Consider the following 17,095-nt stretch of genomic DNA (forward strand, 5'->3'; position numbering starts at 1 on the left):
GTCCGCTGTAGTGGCCGGTATATTGGGTCCAGGTCGATGTGTTTGTTGATGGAGTTTGTGGATGAGTGCCATGCTTCTACGAATTCCCTGGCTGTTCTTTGTTTGGCTTGCCCTATGATAGTAGTGTTGTCCCAGTCGAATTCATGTTGCTTGTCGTCTGTGTGTGTGGCTACTAGGGATAGCTGGTCGTGGTGTTTCGTGGCTAGTTGATGTTCATGGATGCGGATCGTTAGCTGTCTTCCTGTTTGTCCTATATAGTGTTTTGTGCAGTCCTTGCATGGGATTTTGTACACTACATTAGTTTTGCTCATGCTGGGTATCGGGTCCTTCGTTCTGGTGAGTTGTTGTCTGAGGGTGGCTGTTGGTTTGTGTGCTGTTACACACACACACACACACACAGACACACACACACACACACACCGACACAGACACACCCAGACAGACACACCAACGCACACACACACACACAGACACACAGACAGACAGACAGACAGACAAACACACACACACACCCAACACACACACCCAACACACACACCCAACACACACACCCAACACACACACCCAACACACACACCCAACACACACGCACAGACACACACGCACAGACACACACGCACACACCGAACACACACGCACACACCGAACACACACACACACACAGAACACACACACACACACAGAACACACACACACCCAACACACACACACCCAGACACACACACACACCCAGACACACACACACCCAGACACACACACACCCAGACACACACACACAACACACACACACCCAACACACACACACACCCAAAACACACACATACAGACACACACACACACACACATACATACACACACACACACACACTGACACACACACACACACTGACACACACACACACACTGACACACACACACACACTGACACACACACACACTGACACACACACATACAGACACACACACATACAGACACACACACACACCGAACACACACACACACATATACACACACACAGACACACACACACACACACACCGAACACACAGACACACACCCAACTCACACACACACAGACACACACACACCCAACACACACACAGACACACACACACCGAAGACACACACACACACACACACCGAACACAGACACACAGACACACACACACCCAACACACACACAGATACACCCCACACACACACACCCAACACACACACCCAACACACACACCCAACACACACACCCAACACACACACCCAACACACACACCCAACACACACACCCAACACACACACCCAACACACACACCCACACAAACACACCCAACACACACAGACACACACACACAGACACACACAGACACACACAGACACACACAGATACACACAGACACACACAGACACACACAGACACACACAGACACACACAGACACACACAGACAGACAGACACACACACACACCGAACACACACACACACACAGACACACACAGACACACATACACACACACACACCGAACACACACACACACACAGACACACACACACAGACAGACACACACTGAACACACACACAGACACACACAGACACAGACACACACACAGACACACACACACACAGACACACACACAGACACACATACACACACACACCGAACACACACACACACAGACAGACACACACAGACACACACACACACTGAACACACACACAGACACACACAGACACAGACACACACACAGACACACACACACACAGACACACACAGACACACATACACACACACACCGAACACACACACACAGACAGACACACACAGACACACACACACACTGAACACACACACAGACACACACAGACAGACAGACAGACACACACACACAGACACACACACACACAGACACACACACACACAGACACACATACACACACACACCGAACACACACACACACATACACGCGCGTGCGTGCGCACACACACAGACACACACACATACACACATACACAGACACACACACACACCGCACACACACACACCGAAAACACACACACACACACCGAACACACACACATAGACACACACACACAGACAGACACAGACAGACACACGCACGCACACGCACGCGCACGCACGCGCACGCACACGCACGCACACGCACGCGCACGCACGCACACATACGCACACACATACGCACACACACATGCACATGCACATGCACACGCACACGCACACGCACACGCACACGCACACGCACACGCACAACACACACACACACACACACGCATACACACACCGAATACACACACAGACACACACAGACACACACACACAGAAACACACACACAGACACACAGACACAGACACACACAGACACAGACACACAGACACAGACACACAGACACAGACACACCCACACACATACACACCCACACACGAACACACACACACACGAACACACACACACACGAACACACACACACACGAACACACACGAACACACACGAACACACACCGAATACACACGCACACACACGCACACGCAGATTGAAATCCAAAAGAACTGCGGACGATGTCACAATCAGAAACAAAAACAGAAGTTGGTGGAAAAGCTCAGCAGGTCTGGCAGCATTTGTGGAGAGAAATAGAGTTAATGTTTCGGGTCCAATGACCCTTCCTAAGAACTGTGAGGGTCATTATTTAAGCAGCTGGCTGAAATACAATTTTATCTAGTGTCGTTACTTTCATTGAGATTGGGTTCCTAAAGGAGCCAAGATTGGTAATTCAGTTTGTAAATCTTGCAGGAAGTCTGCTGTTGGGAAGCTTTTGACATCTGAGTAAAACTTAAACGGTAAAACTTGAAAATACACGTACTGGTTGCACTGGAAGCTGTTATAGAGTCATAGAGATGTACAGCATGGAAACAAACCCTTCGGTCCAACCCGTCCATGCTGACCAGATATCCCAACCCAATCTAGTCCCACCTGCCAGCACCCGGCTCATATCCCTTCAAACCCTTCCTATTCATATACCCATCCAGGTGCTTCTTAAATGTTGCAATTGTACCAGCTTCCACCACTTCCTCTGGCAGCTCATTCCATACACGTACCACCCTCTGTGTGAAACAGTTGCCCCTTAGGTCTCTTTTATATCTTTCCCCTCTCACCCTAAACCTATGTCCTCTAGTTCTGGACTCCCCGACCCCAGGAAAAAGACTTTGCCTACTTATCCTATCCATGCCCCTCATAATTTTGTAAATCTCTATAAGGTCACCCCACAGCCTCCGACGCTCCAGGTAAAACAGCCCCAGCCTGTTCAGCTCCCTGTAGCTCAGATCCTCCAACCCTGGCAACAGCTTTGTAAATCTTTTCTGAACACTTTCAAGTTTCACAACATCTTTCCGATAGGAAGGAGACCAGAATTGCACACAATATTCCAACAGTGGCCTAACCAATGTCCTGTACAGCTGCAACATGACCTCCCAACTCCTGTACTCAATACTCTGACCAATAAAGGAAAGCATACCAAACGCCTTCTTCACTATCCTATCTACCTGCAACTCCACTTTCAAGGAGCTATGAACCTGCACTCCAAGATCTCTTTGTTCAGCAACACTCCCTAGGACTTTACCATTCAGTGTATAAGTCCTGCTAAGATTTGCTTTCCCAAAATGCAGCACCTCGCATTTATCTGAATTAAACTCCATCTGCCACTTCTCAGCCCATTTGCCCATCTGGTCCAGATCCTGTTGTAATCTGAGGTGACCCTTTTCGCTGTCCACTACACCTCCAATTTTGGTGTCATCTGCAAACTTACTAACTGTACCTCTTAAGTTCGCATCCAAATCATTTATGTAAATGACAAAAAGTAGAGGGCCCAGCACCAATCCTTGTGGCACTCCACTGGTCACAGGCCTCCAGTCTGAAAAACAACCCTCCACTACCACCCTCTGTCTTCTACCTTTGAGCCAGTCCTGTATCCAAATGGCTAGTTCTCCCTGTATTCCATGAGATCTAACCTTGCTAATCAGTCTCCCATGGGGAACCTTGTCGAACGCCTTACTGAAGTCCATATAGATCACATCTACTGCTCTGCCCTCATCTATCTTCCCACAGAGTTCTCGGGTACACTGGGGGCACGGTGGCACAGTGGTTAGCACTGCTGCCTCACAGCACCAGAGACCTGAGTTCAATTCTTGCCTCAGGCAACTGTCTGTGTGGCGTTTGCACATTCTCCCCGTGACTGCGTGGGTTTCCTCTGGGTGCTCCAGTTTCCTCCCACAGTCTAAAGATGTGCAGGTCAGGTGAATTGGGCGTACTAAATTGCCCGTAGTGTTAGGTGTAGGGGAATGGGTCTGGGTGGGTCGGAGGGTCGGTGTGGACTTGTTGGGCCGAAGGGCCTGCTTCCACACTGTAAGAAATCTAATCTAAACCTGATCAGGTCCTGGGGATTTATCCATCTTTAACTGTTTCAAGACATCCAGCACTTCCTCCTGTGTAATCTGGACATTTTGCAAGATCTATTTCCCTACAGTCTATATCTTCCATATCCTTTTCCACAGTAAATACTGATGCAAAATATTCATTTTGTATCTCCCCCATTTTCTGTGGCTCCACACAAAGGCCGCCTTGATGATCTTTGAGGGGCCCTATTCTCTCCCTAGTTACCCTTTTGTCCTTAATATATTTGTAAAAACCCTTTGCATTCTCCTTAATTCTATTTGCCAAAGCTATCTCATGTCCCCTTTTTGCCCTCCTGATTTCCCTCTTAAGTATACTCCTACGTCTTTTATACCCTTCTAAGGATTCACTCGATCGATCCTGTCTGTACCTGACATATGCTTCTTTCTTTCTCTGTTCTGAAGTATTGGCCCAGTATACGTCATTCACACATTTTAATGGATTTTCCTGCTAGGATGTAAGTTTAAAAGCTCTTATCAACTTCAATTGTCATAAGTGATGCTTTCTGAAAAGTAAAATATATTATTGGATTATATGTTATTGATTTACCATAATGTCCTGTCCTTAAATATGAAGAGATTGTTAAATTGGTTAGTACAGTTCAAGATTGAGATGCATTAGAGTACGTATTCCAGTGTGTAAAGTGCTCTTCTGCATTCAACAATAAAGGAGAATCAGATCTGAATGTGTACAGGGAATCCTGGGGTTTGATTTTTATATTGATTTAATGTCCTGATAACTGCTGAACTGATAACTCTTGGAAGCTTTCTTCCAGTACCCACTCTGCATAGAACCAATAAAATTATCATTTAAAATCCCAATTAAATTTCTTACGCATTCATAAAGTTCGCACTGCAATTCACACTTGCATTGAAAAATATCTTTAACATCCTTAATTTGTGTCCAGCTAAACAAACAGACTCACTGTCAAATAAAGCTACAAGTCTCCTTCACAGCTATGAGGAGAAAGTGAGGTCTGCAGATGCTGGAGATCAGAGCTGGAAATGTGTTGCTGGAAGAGCGCAGCATGTCAGGCAGCATCCAGGGAACAGGAGAATTGATGTTTCGGGCATAAGCCCTTCTTCAATTCCTGAAGAAGGGCTTATGCCCGAAACGTCGATTCTCCTGTTCCCTGGATGCTGCCTGACCTGCTGCGCTCTTCCAGCAACACATTTTAGGTCTTTGAGGTCAACCAAGCATTCATAATGAGATTCCAGTTTGTAATTGTCTCACCAATTGTAGCCTGAGCAAATCGCCTCTTCGTGAAACCTTGGAGAGTGGTTGATAATTTAAGGTGGAGGCAGCATCTAAAGAGATGCTCATCTGGAATGTTCCACCTTTATTGATTCATTGATGAGATGTATGTCTCTCTCTGGCTAGGTCAGCATTTATTATCGATTTTGAATTGTCCTTTGAGAGAAGGTGGTTGGTCATGTGCTTTCTCTTTGAACCTCTGCAATGCACATTGTGTAGGTGCACAGACAATGCTGTACAGCGTTCCAGCGGCAGACCCAGTGGCAGAGAAGGAATGATGATATCATTCAGAGTTAGGATGGTTTAAAAAAAAAATCTGAAAGACCTACGGATGCTGTAAATCTGAAACAAATTCAGAAATTGCTGGAAAGACTCAGGAGATCTGGAAGCATCTGTGGAGAGAAATCAGAATTAACATTTTGGCTTGAGAACTGTTCTGAAAAAGGGTCACTCGAGACTGATTTCTCTCATGGACACTGCCAGACCTGCTGAGCTTCTCTAGCAACTTCAGTTTTTGATTCTCACTTCTGACCCTATGAAGGAGAGAAATCATTGAAGAAGCAGCTAAAGATGATTCAGCCTCAGCCTTAGTCTGAGGAACTCCTGTGGTGATGTCCTGGGACTGGAATGATTGTCCTCCAACAACCATAACAATCTTCCTTAATGCTAGGAGTGACTCCGACCGGTGGAGATTTGTTTTTCTTGCTTAGCAATGAGTTCAGTTTTTGGCAGAAATCCTTGATGCCTCAATTGGTCAAATATTACCCTCACACCAAGAGCAGTCCTTCTCACCTTACCACTGGAGCTCAGCTCTTTTGTCCATGTTTGAATCACGGCTGTAATGCGGTCAGGAGCTGAGCGACCCTAGCAGAATAAGCAGTCTATTATTGAGTATTGTCAGTGACCTCTTCCATCACTTTGCTGATAACTGGGTGTAGGCTGGTATAATGGTAGTTGGACAGGTCATAGCTGGGCAAGGGGATTGGTTCGCTCAGTTGGCTGGACAGCTGGTTTGCAATGCAATGTTGTGCCAACAATGTGGGTTCAATTCCCGCACTGATTGAGGTTATCATGAAGGACTCTGCTTCTCAATTGTTCCTGAGGTGTGATGACCCTGAAGTTAAACCATCACCAGTATCTCTTTACAATGATAGAGCAGCCTTGTGGTTTGGTAGAACGATGGCGACTTTAGCTTTTACCTTAACGGGCAATTTTCCACATTTTGAGGTAGATGCCAGTGTTCTGGCTATAATGGGAGAGCTTGTCTAGGCCATAATCCGTTCGGGAGCGCAAGTCTTTGGTGCTGTTGCTGGAATGTTGTCAGGGCCAGTAGCCTTTGCAGTATCCAGCACCTTTGCCCCTTCTTGGTATGATGTGGAATGTGGTGGATGCAAATTCAAACGAGGCTTTCGAAACAGTTTGGGGAGGGGAGTAACGTTGGGCTAATGGGACAGGGTGTGGGAGTGGAACTTGTGGATTTGATTTCCCAGAGAGCCATTACAAACAATGCAGCCTGAATGGCTTTCTCCTCTTATTAGCTCTCTTAATATGATCTCCTGCATTAATTCTTGTCCAGATATGTTTCCCACACTGTTGTAAACCTGTCCCAGTTTTCTTACCAATGGCATGATCCTGGTCTGCCCCCTCTCTTCAACTTTTCCATTCCCCGCCCCAATCCAGAAGACCTTTCACTAGATTGTTTCTGGTCCTCCATTATGACTGCCTGTTTTCTCTCTCATTTGGTTGAGTGAAAAACTCTAAATATATCAAAGCATTGCAAACAACATCCATCTGTTCAAACACCAAATTCACTAATGGAGGCCTCAAATAATGTTTTAATTCATTGAATAGAATAAGTATGTCAGTGATACAAAGGTCTAAGTGAAGGTAAATTTCTAAATTTAACAGGGCACAACTCACCAGAGACAGGATGCCTTTCTGAAAAAAAAGGAACTCTCATAAGTTTAAAGGAAGTGCAACCTAGTTTTGTGCAGGGATGATTTAATCTTAATTAACTGCTCCTACGACTGATGTGTTGGTCGTATGAGATGGAGCAGTGTAAACAGGTTACCAAGCATCTGAGTTATTCTTCTGCGTATAAACCAACATTTCCCCATTTACAATCTGTTTGAAGGAAGGGGTCAGTTGCCCCGAAATGTTAACTCTGATTTCTCTCCCAAGATGCTGCCAGACCTGCTGGGCTTTTCCAGCCATCTCTGATTTTGTTTTTGATTTACAGCACTTTTAGTTTTTAGCAGAGTTACTCTTGATGGGGCTTGGTTTTAGTTTGCTTAGATTGGACAGGGGAATATGAGCTATAAACAAGGAGTACATCATGAGCCCTTGTGCTGCAGATGTTTCTAAATCTAACTTACGTCCAGCAGTAGTTTCTGTGACAATATTATGGCTTTAACAGGTATATTCTGTTCTAGACGTTTTATGAAGAAAGATTGAGACAGAGATGATGAGCAGTCTGCTCCAAAGCTAATAAAATAAACAGCTCATGAGGCCTTAGCTTTTTTAAAACGTTGGAACTATAGAAGCAGCCTGACTTGGTGAGGGCAAGCTCCCACAGAACCAAGGCTTTAGTTTTAGCTTTCTGCAGTCTTGAAGCTGGATGTAGAAGTTCTAATTCCTCTCCCGGTTACAGCTAAAAGCGAGGGCTCCCTTCCTGCTGCTACGACAGTATGAGAGACAATCTGTTTTACTGAATTTGCCTTTGCCAAGTTTGTGTTTATGGGATGTTACTATATTGGAACAGTTACTGTTTAGTAGTTAAATAATCTATTATTCTGCTAGGTTTTCCAATAGAGTTAAGTTCATCCAATTTCTCCTTTCTTTTGTTGAATCTTAACTATAGTGTATGAATAAAATGTGTTCTGCTTCAAATCTGGTAGTTTGACCAATCAAATTGCATCCAGAATACAATACCTAGCACTTGCATTTATAATCAGAAAAGTTTAAGTATAGACTATCTTGTTAATACATCTTGAGGGGATTTGGTCTGCTCCATAACATTTCTTACTGAAATTCTTCATCAGCAATAATGCAGTAACTTACAAGGCACTGAATGTTTATGGCACATTGTATAAATGGTGGTTGGTGGTACTGGTGAGTTATGTTGAGTTCCTGAAATCAGAAGGTGATTCTGGATTTGGAGAATATTAAACAATTGAGTGTACCTCTAACTCTCCTTGTAGAGATACGTACAAACATTATTTTCAATCTGTTTGGACATGGTATGACACACCTGTGATGCAGTTAGGACTCTTAGATGGACCTTCTGGCCCAGAGATAGGGTCACTAATAATTGGACGAGTAGTTCCTGGGGAAAGATCACCTCTTTCTCACCATCTCAGTAATTAAGAGCTGGGTGAGAAGTCCTGAAATGATCAATAAATGGCCTCTTCAGGATCTCAATTTGCCACCAGCCCAATTGCCATCAGATAAGTAAACTGGCTGGCTTCCCTAAACGAGGTGATTTTGCTGCCAGGTTTGTGGGAAATCTCCAATTGCCTCAATTTGGGGCAATCAGAGGCATAGATTGGGGGTAAGGGGGGGGGGGGCTTTGAATGCCACTCACTCCTTTCACCTCCAACGCCATTCTTCCTGCAACCCTCTAACTGCAGGAAGTGAAGGAAAACCACTTTCATCTTCACTGCCCAATCCCTGAAGCCTAGGCCTCAACCATTGATGGTTAGAACCTAACTCATGATCTTTAGGACCTAGAAGCTGCTGACCTCTGATTGGGCAGAAGCTTCTGACAAGATGGGACTCTGCAGGCCAAGCCTGCAAATCAAGAGAAGCTTGCTTTGTCAGCGCTTAAATTGACTGGCTGATTCATGAGCCAATCTCCGTGGGGAAAGGCAGCAAGTCAGTCATCACTGAACATGCCTGCCCCTCACCACCCCCACAGTTTTACATTTTAATTGTTTATGTACAATGCAGACTCTTTGAAAATTGCCACGATATGCGGTGGATGACCCTTGGATTAGATTCATGTAATGGCAGTCATCAATTTGTCTTAACATTCTGTCTAGTTGTCTCTACATTTGGTTTGAAGTATTAGAGAGCCTCTTAGTACGATTGCGCAGGAAATTCTGTGTTGAATACTATACCCACTTGTTGAACAATAAAGACACTGTAACTGCTGCAGCCCTGCAAGAAATGCACTTAGTTCACAGAGATTGTAATAATATTATTGACACAGCATTAGAACTGAATATAACATTCTGTTGGCCAGCCAGTTCCAGAGCAGTCTGTTCTCATAGTGATATAGTGCAAGTACGGTGTTGTACTTCTTATGACACAATTATCCCAAAAACATCGTCCTCACTTTGGGCAGAGGGTGGTGTGTGTATGGAATGAGCTGCCAGAGGATGTGGTAGAGGCTGGTACAATTACCACATTTAAAGGGCATCTGGATGGGTATATGAATAAGAAGGGTTTAGAGGGACATGGGCCAAGTGCTGGCAAATGGAATTAGATTAGGTTAGGATATCTGGTTAGCAGGGGGATGAGTTAGACTGAAGTGTCTGTCTCCATGCTGTATATCTCTATGACTATGACTTGTGTGCTTGCTGCATTTGTTTCATTTCTTTGTTAATTTTACCAATAGTTCTCTCCTCATTCCTTTATCTTCATGAGCTAGACACAGTTGTACACTAGAAGTTGCCTGTTCCTCTGTACTCCATTCAAACCTCCCTCAGGTACTATGCAGAAACTGGTATAAATTACCATTCAGTCTCCGACATGCTGCAACTGTTGTTGACCCATTTTAATAAGGGGGGGGGGGGTGTGGTGGAATCTCCTGTCACAAATAGTGAACTAAATAACATTCAGAAAGCACCTACAAGGTGTGGAGGTGATAGCTGAGTGGTGTTTATCACTAAGCTATTACTCCAGGGAATGTTCTGCAGACCCTGGTTCAAATCCTGCCACAGCACAGAGTAGAAATTGAATCCAATAAAAGTCTGGAATTAAGAGCCTAATGATGACCATGAAATAATGCCCTTCAGGGAAGGAAACTGCCATCCTTACTTGGTGTGGCCTACATGTGACTCCAGACCTACACTGATGTGGTTGACTCTTAACTGCCCTCTGGGGCAATCAATGCTGGATTATCCAGCAATGCCCTTATCCCATGAATGTTTTTGTTTAAAATGCTGGAACAGAGTGGTCGTCTCGAATCCTTTATGTCCCATCGGTTTCACACGGATTCTATGCCCTCCCTCCGTGTTGATTGTCATCCTCTCACTCTTTCAGAAAGTTTGGAAAAGGAACTGGTCGATATTGTACCCAGCAAGTTCAAATAGTATTGCCAGGCTGGAACTGTTCGATGCAAGGGACTGGACTAACACTCATGAGAAGCACATTACAAAGCGAGTGGAACGGATCATTCGTTTGTCTGACTGTATCAGCATTAATCAGAGCCAAGTGGAAAACCCACCGAAAGAGACGGCGACATTTAGCATTATCACCATGGAGAAAACCTACATCATGGCAACTTCAAAACATGATGTGGTGGCTTGGGTCAAGTGCCTTTGTGAATTAGCATTTCAGGTGGGTGCATCAGAGGGGAGTGGAAAGTGAAAGTTATTTGCTTTTTATTAGATAAGTAAATATGTTAGTGTCATTTAAAAAGGGAGTAATTGCATACATTTGTTTTCATGAGTAGCTTTCCTCAAAATAAAAGTTGAGTTGCTTATGCAGTATTCATTTATTTATTGGGCATGTTACAAACCCAGCTGGTGGTGCTACTGGGTAAATTTATTCCCAGAGTGAAGCCAGCTTTTGTTGATCGGTTTTTGAAAAAATTAGTTAATGTGGTCATCATTCACATAAACATAGTCACACGAGGTTGCTGAGATTCTTTAACAATAGAACAAGTTTCCTACACAATAGACAAAATTGAAAAAAGCTATCTGATATCGAACACTGTTAGACAGATCTTGAAACACACAGTGAAACAAAGTTTGAACAACTCCCTCTCTCGACACCATCACTTTACACAGATTCAAGTCCAGAAACATTGCCCCATGTATCACATTTTTAAGTAATTGATTCTTCCTTCTGTTCCCTGAACTGTGCGATCTTCCTTTCAGAATATCCTCAAAACTGAAAGCTTAGATTTTCACAGCTTCTTATAACCTGCAGATTTCAGACCAAATAACTCCTGGTCTGGAGATCGCACGAGATCATATCTTCCACTGAAGTAACTTAAATCCTTTGTCTGCTCTGAAAAAAAACCCCTCCTTTCTTGAAGAGAAACTGTGCTGCTGGCCTCAGTCAGGTCTCCACTGAACTGCCCTAAAACATTTCAGTCCCAGGGTTACCTAACCTAATGGGGATCAATCTTTCATTATTGTAAACTGAAACTGAGCTAATGGCCTTCAATGTTTTTCCTATCTGTTGTCATGATTTGGAGGTGCCGGTGTTGGACTGGGGTGTACAATGTTAAAAATCACACAGCACCAAGTTATTGTCCAATAGGCTTTCACCTTCTGTAAATCACAACAATATAAACAACCCTGTCAAGCCCCCTTAAAATCTTTTACATTTCAAACAAGTTGCTCTTTACTCTTCTAGGCTTCAATGTATTGAAGCCAAACCTGTCATGTTGTCTCATAAAACAACCTGCCATTCCAGGTATTCATCTGGTCAATGATTTCTGAATTGCTTCCAATACATTAAAATCCTTCCTTCTTTTAAAAAAAGAGATCAATATTGTACAATGAATCTGTAACTGAAGCTTACCCATCTCTTGATTTCTGTTAACCTCTCAAACAATGACAACATTCTGTTAGCTTTCCTGATTACCTGCTGTACCTGCACACTAACCTTTTGTTATTCAGGACACCCAGACCTGTGCCTCTCAGAGCTCTGCAATTTCTCAACATTGAGATAAAATGCTTCCCTTTTATTCTTCCTGACAAAATGAACAATTTCACATTTTTCACCTTATATATTTCCCCTTACCTCCTAAACCGAAACGATCTAAAAATCCAAAGCTCTTTTACAAAGTAAACCTGAACAGAGCTGTTGACATGATCCTTTGATTAGCTCTGCTCAGCTCAAACTTGCAAGTTGTTTTTCCAAAAAAACATGAACTCAGTGTCCACCAGTCTGTATGTTCTGTTTGGGTCAAATGAAGTTTATTTTCCAAAGGACCCAAACAGACCTATCCACTTTTGTCAGTAGAATTTCATTTTGCATGTAGTGCATTCCTATGGTTTCAATATTTTAAAAATCCTATTATACAGTGCACATCACTTTTTAACCAATCTGGGCCAGCAATTAGAAAAGAGTAGATTACTTAACCACTCAGATCTCCATCACTTCAGAACAGCACATATGAAATGCTTGTTTCAAGCAGACAAATAAATGTATGCAAATTGATATCCTGTAATGTCAATAGGACTGATTACACCAGACTGTGACTACCAATTAAAGCAGGAAGCTTAAACAGTCGGCAGTGACAGGTTTGAAGATAGACACCCTTGGCTGGTTTGTGTAAGTGTATCTGAAAACCAAAAACATTCTTTATTCGAGAAACAGTTGGTCCCAAGATGTACTTCACTTGCCAGATCTTTGGCATGTACCTAATCCATCTGTATGCCTCTGTAGCCTCCTTATGTCCCTCTTCACAACATACATTCTGGCCTTATCTTTGTGTCATCAGCAAACTTGCCAACCACACCTTGAGTCATACAGCACGGAAGCAGATCCTTCGGTCCAACCAGTCTGTGCGGACCATGTTCCCAAACTAAACCAGTCCCACCTGCCTGCGCCTCGCCCATATCCCTCCAAACCTTTCCTGTTCATGTAAAAAGTGGAGGTCCCAGCATTGATCCTTATTACACCTTGCCAACCAGAAAATGACCCAGTTGTGCATATTCTGTTTCTCGTTAGCAAGCTAATGTTCTATCCATGCCAATATGTTAGGCCCGTAACATGGCTACCATTTTCTGCAGGAGCCTTTGATGTGTTACTTCACAAGAAGATTTCTGAAAATCTAAGAATAGTGCATTTCCTGCTGGTTCCCCTTTTCCTCAAAGAAAATTAACGAATTGGTTAAGCTTGAGTTCCTGATCACGAAATCACTGGATGTGCCTGATTGGTGGTGGGCGGCACGGTGGCTAGCACTGCTGCCTCACAGCGCCAGAGACCCAGGTTCAATTCCCGCCTCAGGCGACTGACTGTGTGGAGTTTGCACATTCTCCCCGTGTCTGCGTGGGTTTCCTCCAGGTACTCTGGTTTCCTCCCACAGTCCAAAGATGTGCAAGTCAGGTGAATTGGCCATGCTAAATTGCCCGTAGTGTTAGGTAAGTAGCAAATGTAGGGGTATGGGTGGGTTGTGTTTCAGCGGGTCGGTGTGGACTTGTTGGGCTGAAGGGCCTGTTTTCACACTGTAATGTAATCTGTAATCTCCATGAACAGTTTGAAGGGTTCTGTTTTACTGCCTTCAATGACAAATTCTAATATCTTCACAATGACACATCTTAAACTATTTGGCCACAGCTTCCTACTTTCTGCTGCATGCCTTTACGAATAAAGGAACTACATTCGCAATTTTCAAATCCAATGGAACCATAATCAAACCTAAATAAATTTTGGAAAATTCTAACCAATACATCAACTTTCTGACTAGCCACTCTTTTTAAAAAGTCCCAAGGATGAAATCCATTAGGACCTGGGTCCACAGCTCCAATCCAGGACCACTTCCCTGGTGATTGTAAATTCCTAGAGTTTGTTTATATTCTTGTATGGGATATGGGGATTCCTGACAAGGGTTGGTATTTGTTACCCTTGACATACAAAGTTTGCTTGGAGAAAGTGAGGACTGCTGATGCTGGAGGTCAGAGTCGAGAGTGTGGTGCTGGAAAAGCACAGCAGGTCAGGCAGCATCCGAGGAGCAGGAATGCAAAGTTTGCTAGGCCATTTCAGAAGATAATTCAGAGTTAAACACATTACTGTGGGATTGGAACACATGTAAGACAAACCAGGGAAGGATAGCATACTATTTCCCCAAATGACCACCGCTCACAGCACCAGGGACCCAGGTTCGATTCCACCCTTGGGTGACTCTGAGTGGAGTTTGCAGTCTCGCCGTGTCTCTCTGGGTTTCCTCTGGGTGCTCCGGTTTCCTTCACAGTCCAAAGATGTGCAGGTTAGGGTGGATTGGCCTGGAGGAATGCAGGATTACAGGGATGGTGGGGGTGGATCTGAGTGAGAGACTTGGTGTGGACTTGATGAGCCGAATGACCTGCTTCCGCACTGTTGGATTCTATTCTATGAAATGGGCCCAGCTGTCAATTCCAGATTTTTTTTAGACGCAGATTTTGCCGTCTGCTGTGGTGGCATTTAAACCATGACCTCAGACCAATAAGTTTCTCTTTTTTTTTGGGCGGCACGGTGGCACAGTGGTTAGCATTGCTGCCTGACAGCGCCAGGGACCCGGGTTCAATTCCCGCCTCAGGCGACTGACTGTGTGGAGTTTGCACGTTCTCCCCGTGTCTGTGTGGGTTTCCTCCGGGTGCTCCGGTTTCCTCCCACAGTCCAAAGATGTGCAGGTTAGGTGAATTGGCCATGCTAAATTGCCCGTAGTGTTAGGTGAAGGGATAAATGTAGGGGAATGGGCCTGGGTGGGTTGCTGTTCGGAGGGTCAGTGTGGACTTGTTGGGCCGAAGGGCCTGTTTCCACACTGTAAGTGATCTAATCTAATAACATTACCATGATGTTCTGGATTATGAGTTCAATGACATTAGCACTATAGCGTTGCCATCTATTAAGACATCTCTCATTTGGATAAACATAACAGAAATGTTTAAGAGAGTTCTATTTACATTATTATTCTTTAAAACTTTACACAATATTTATGCAAGATATTTTGTCTACATGCTTTGCAATAAGTAAAACAGGGACATAATTGCTTGGTGATGTTTTCAGCAGGCATTGCGTCGGTCTCTGCTGTTTCAGATTACTCCCCCAGGTTTGGAGACTCTTTACAGTTAGCTGTTCAATATACTGGCTTCCACTACGTAGTCCCCAGCAAAAGTGGAACATTTGTGGTCTGACATGCATTACTGAACTTTGTCATGACTTCTAAATCTATAATTACAGCTTTCATTTCCTCCACCTTTTCAGAATACCAATACTAAAAAACCAAATGAAGATGTTTCTGCCTCCAGTAACATGTTGCCTGGTGACTCATTAATAATGGAGGAAAATGAACTTTATTCAACAATATCCCAAGGTGCAGTATGAAATAAGATAAGGAAAATGTGCTATCCATTCTGAATTCATGCCCAGGTCGAGAACATTTAACCTTCTACCCATGGGGGAAGTGAATGTAATAGAGACAGATTTGTGGATGGCAGAAAAATAGTTGGGAAAGTAGGTGATGAAGGTGATACCAACAGATTGTTAGGGATATTGGCAGGTTAAGCAAGTGGGCAAAAACCTTGTGGATGGAACATAATGTGGAGGAATGTGAAGTACTGGAGTCTGGCAAGAGGAATAGAAGAGATGAATATTATTTAAACGGAGAAAGACTGCAGAAAGCTATGGAATAGTGGGATTCTGAACTCATCGCCTGTGAATCATAAAAAGTGAGCATCAAGTTCAGCAGGTCATAGGGAAGGCAAGTGGAGCGTTGGCCTTTATTTTAAAGGGACTGGGATATAAAAGTAAGGAAGTCTTGCTAAAAATGTGCAACACACCATTCCGACCATGGCTGGATTACTTTGAACAACTTTGGGCCCTTATCTAGGGAAAGATAGGCTCACATTTGAGGCCATTGAGAGAAAGGCTGCTACCTGGAAGAGATCAGACTATTTTATGAGGAGAAGTTGTGTTGATTGGGCCTAAACTCATTGGAATATAGAAGAATGAGAGATAACCTTATTGAAACATGGTCAGTCCTTAGGGGATGTGACAGGACAGGTATCGAAGGTTTGTTTCCTGTTGTGGGAGAGAGCATGGAGGGCATAATCTCAGAAGAAGGAGATGAGGAGAATCTCTTCTCTCAGGCGGTCTCTTTACCAGAAAGGGCAGCAGAGGCTGGGTCAATTTGAATATTCAAGGCTGAGATAAACTGACGCAAATAGAGAAGTTGGGACTTGCATATTATTCTGTATTTCCTCGAGTTTAAAATCTTCAGAGAAGTGGATAGGTTTCCAAAGTCTGTGTAGGGCAAGTCAGTTCAGAGGTTTCAGAAGATACATGCAAGGTGTTGCATTTTGGTAAGATGCGTAAGGGCAGGGCTTACCGCTTACACAGTTAATGGCAAGGCCCTGGGGAGTGCTGTAGAACAGAGAGACCTAGGGGTTCAGGTACATAATTCTTTGAAGTTTGCATCACATATAGATAGGTGGTTAAG

The 17,095-nt window shown here is 43.9% G+C and overlaps 1 protein-coding gene across 3 annotated transcripts in view; it reads left to right on the forward strand.

Annotated features, from left to right (window-relative positions):
* The window catches only part of LOC122556958 (uncharacterized), a 61,669-nt gene that overhangs the window by 11,318 nt on the left and 33,256 nt on the right, over positions 1-17,095 (forward strand). For 2 of the 3 annotated variants that reach the window (XM_087995519.1, XM_087995518.1), the window contains exons 2-3: positions 10,981-11,277; positions 15,862-15,970. In XM_087995519.1, the coding sequence (XP_087851645.1) occupies positions 10,981-11,277; positions 15,862-15,970 (406 nt within the window). The remainder of the gene's footprint in view (positions 1-10,980; positions 11,278-15,861; positions 15,971-17,095) is intronic. The other variant, XM_087995520.1, reaches the window with a different exon arrangement.

This window comes from Chiloscyllium plagiosum, unplaced genomic scaffold (assembly GCF_037043375.1).
Source record: "Chiloscyllium plagiosum isolate Xiang-an unplaced genomic scaffold, Cpla_swu_hap1 HiC_scaffold_16, whole genome shotgun sequence".
NCBI classification, from domain to species: domain Eukaryota; kingdom Metazoa; phylum Chordata; class Chondrichthyes; order Orectolobiformes; family Hemiscylliidae; genus Chiloscyllium; species Chiloscyllium plagiosum.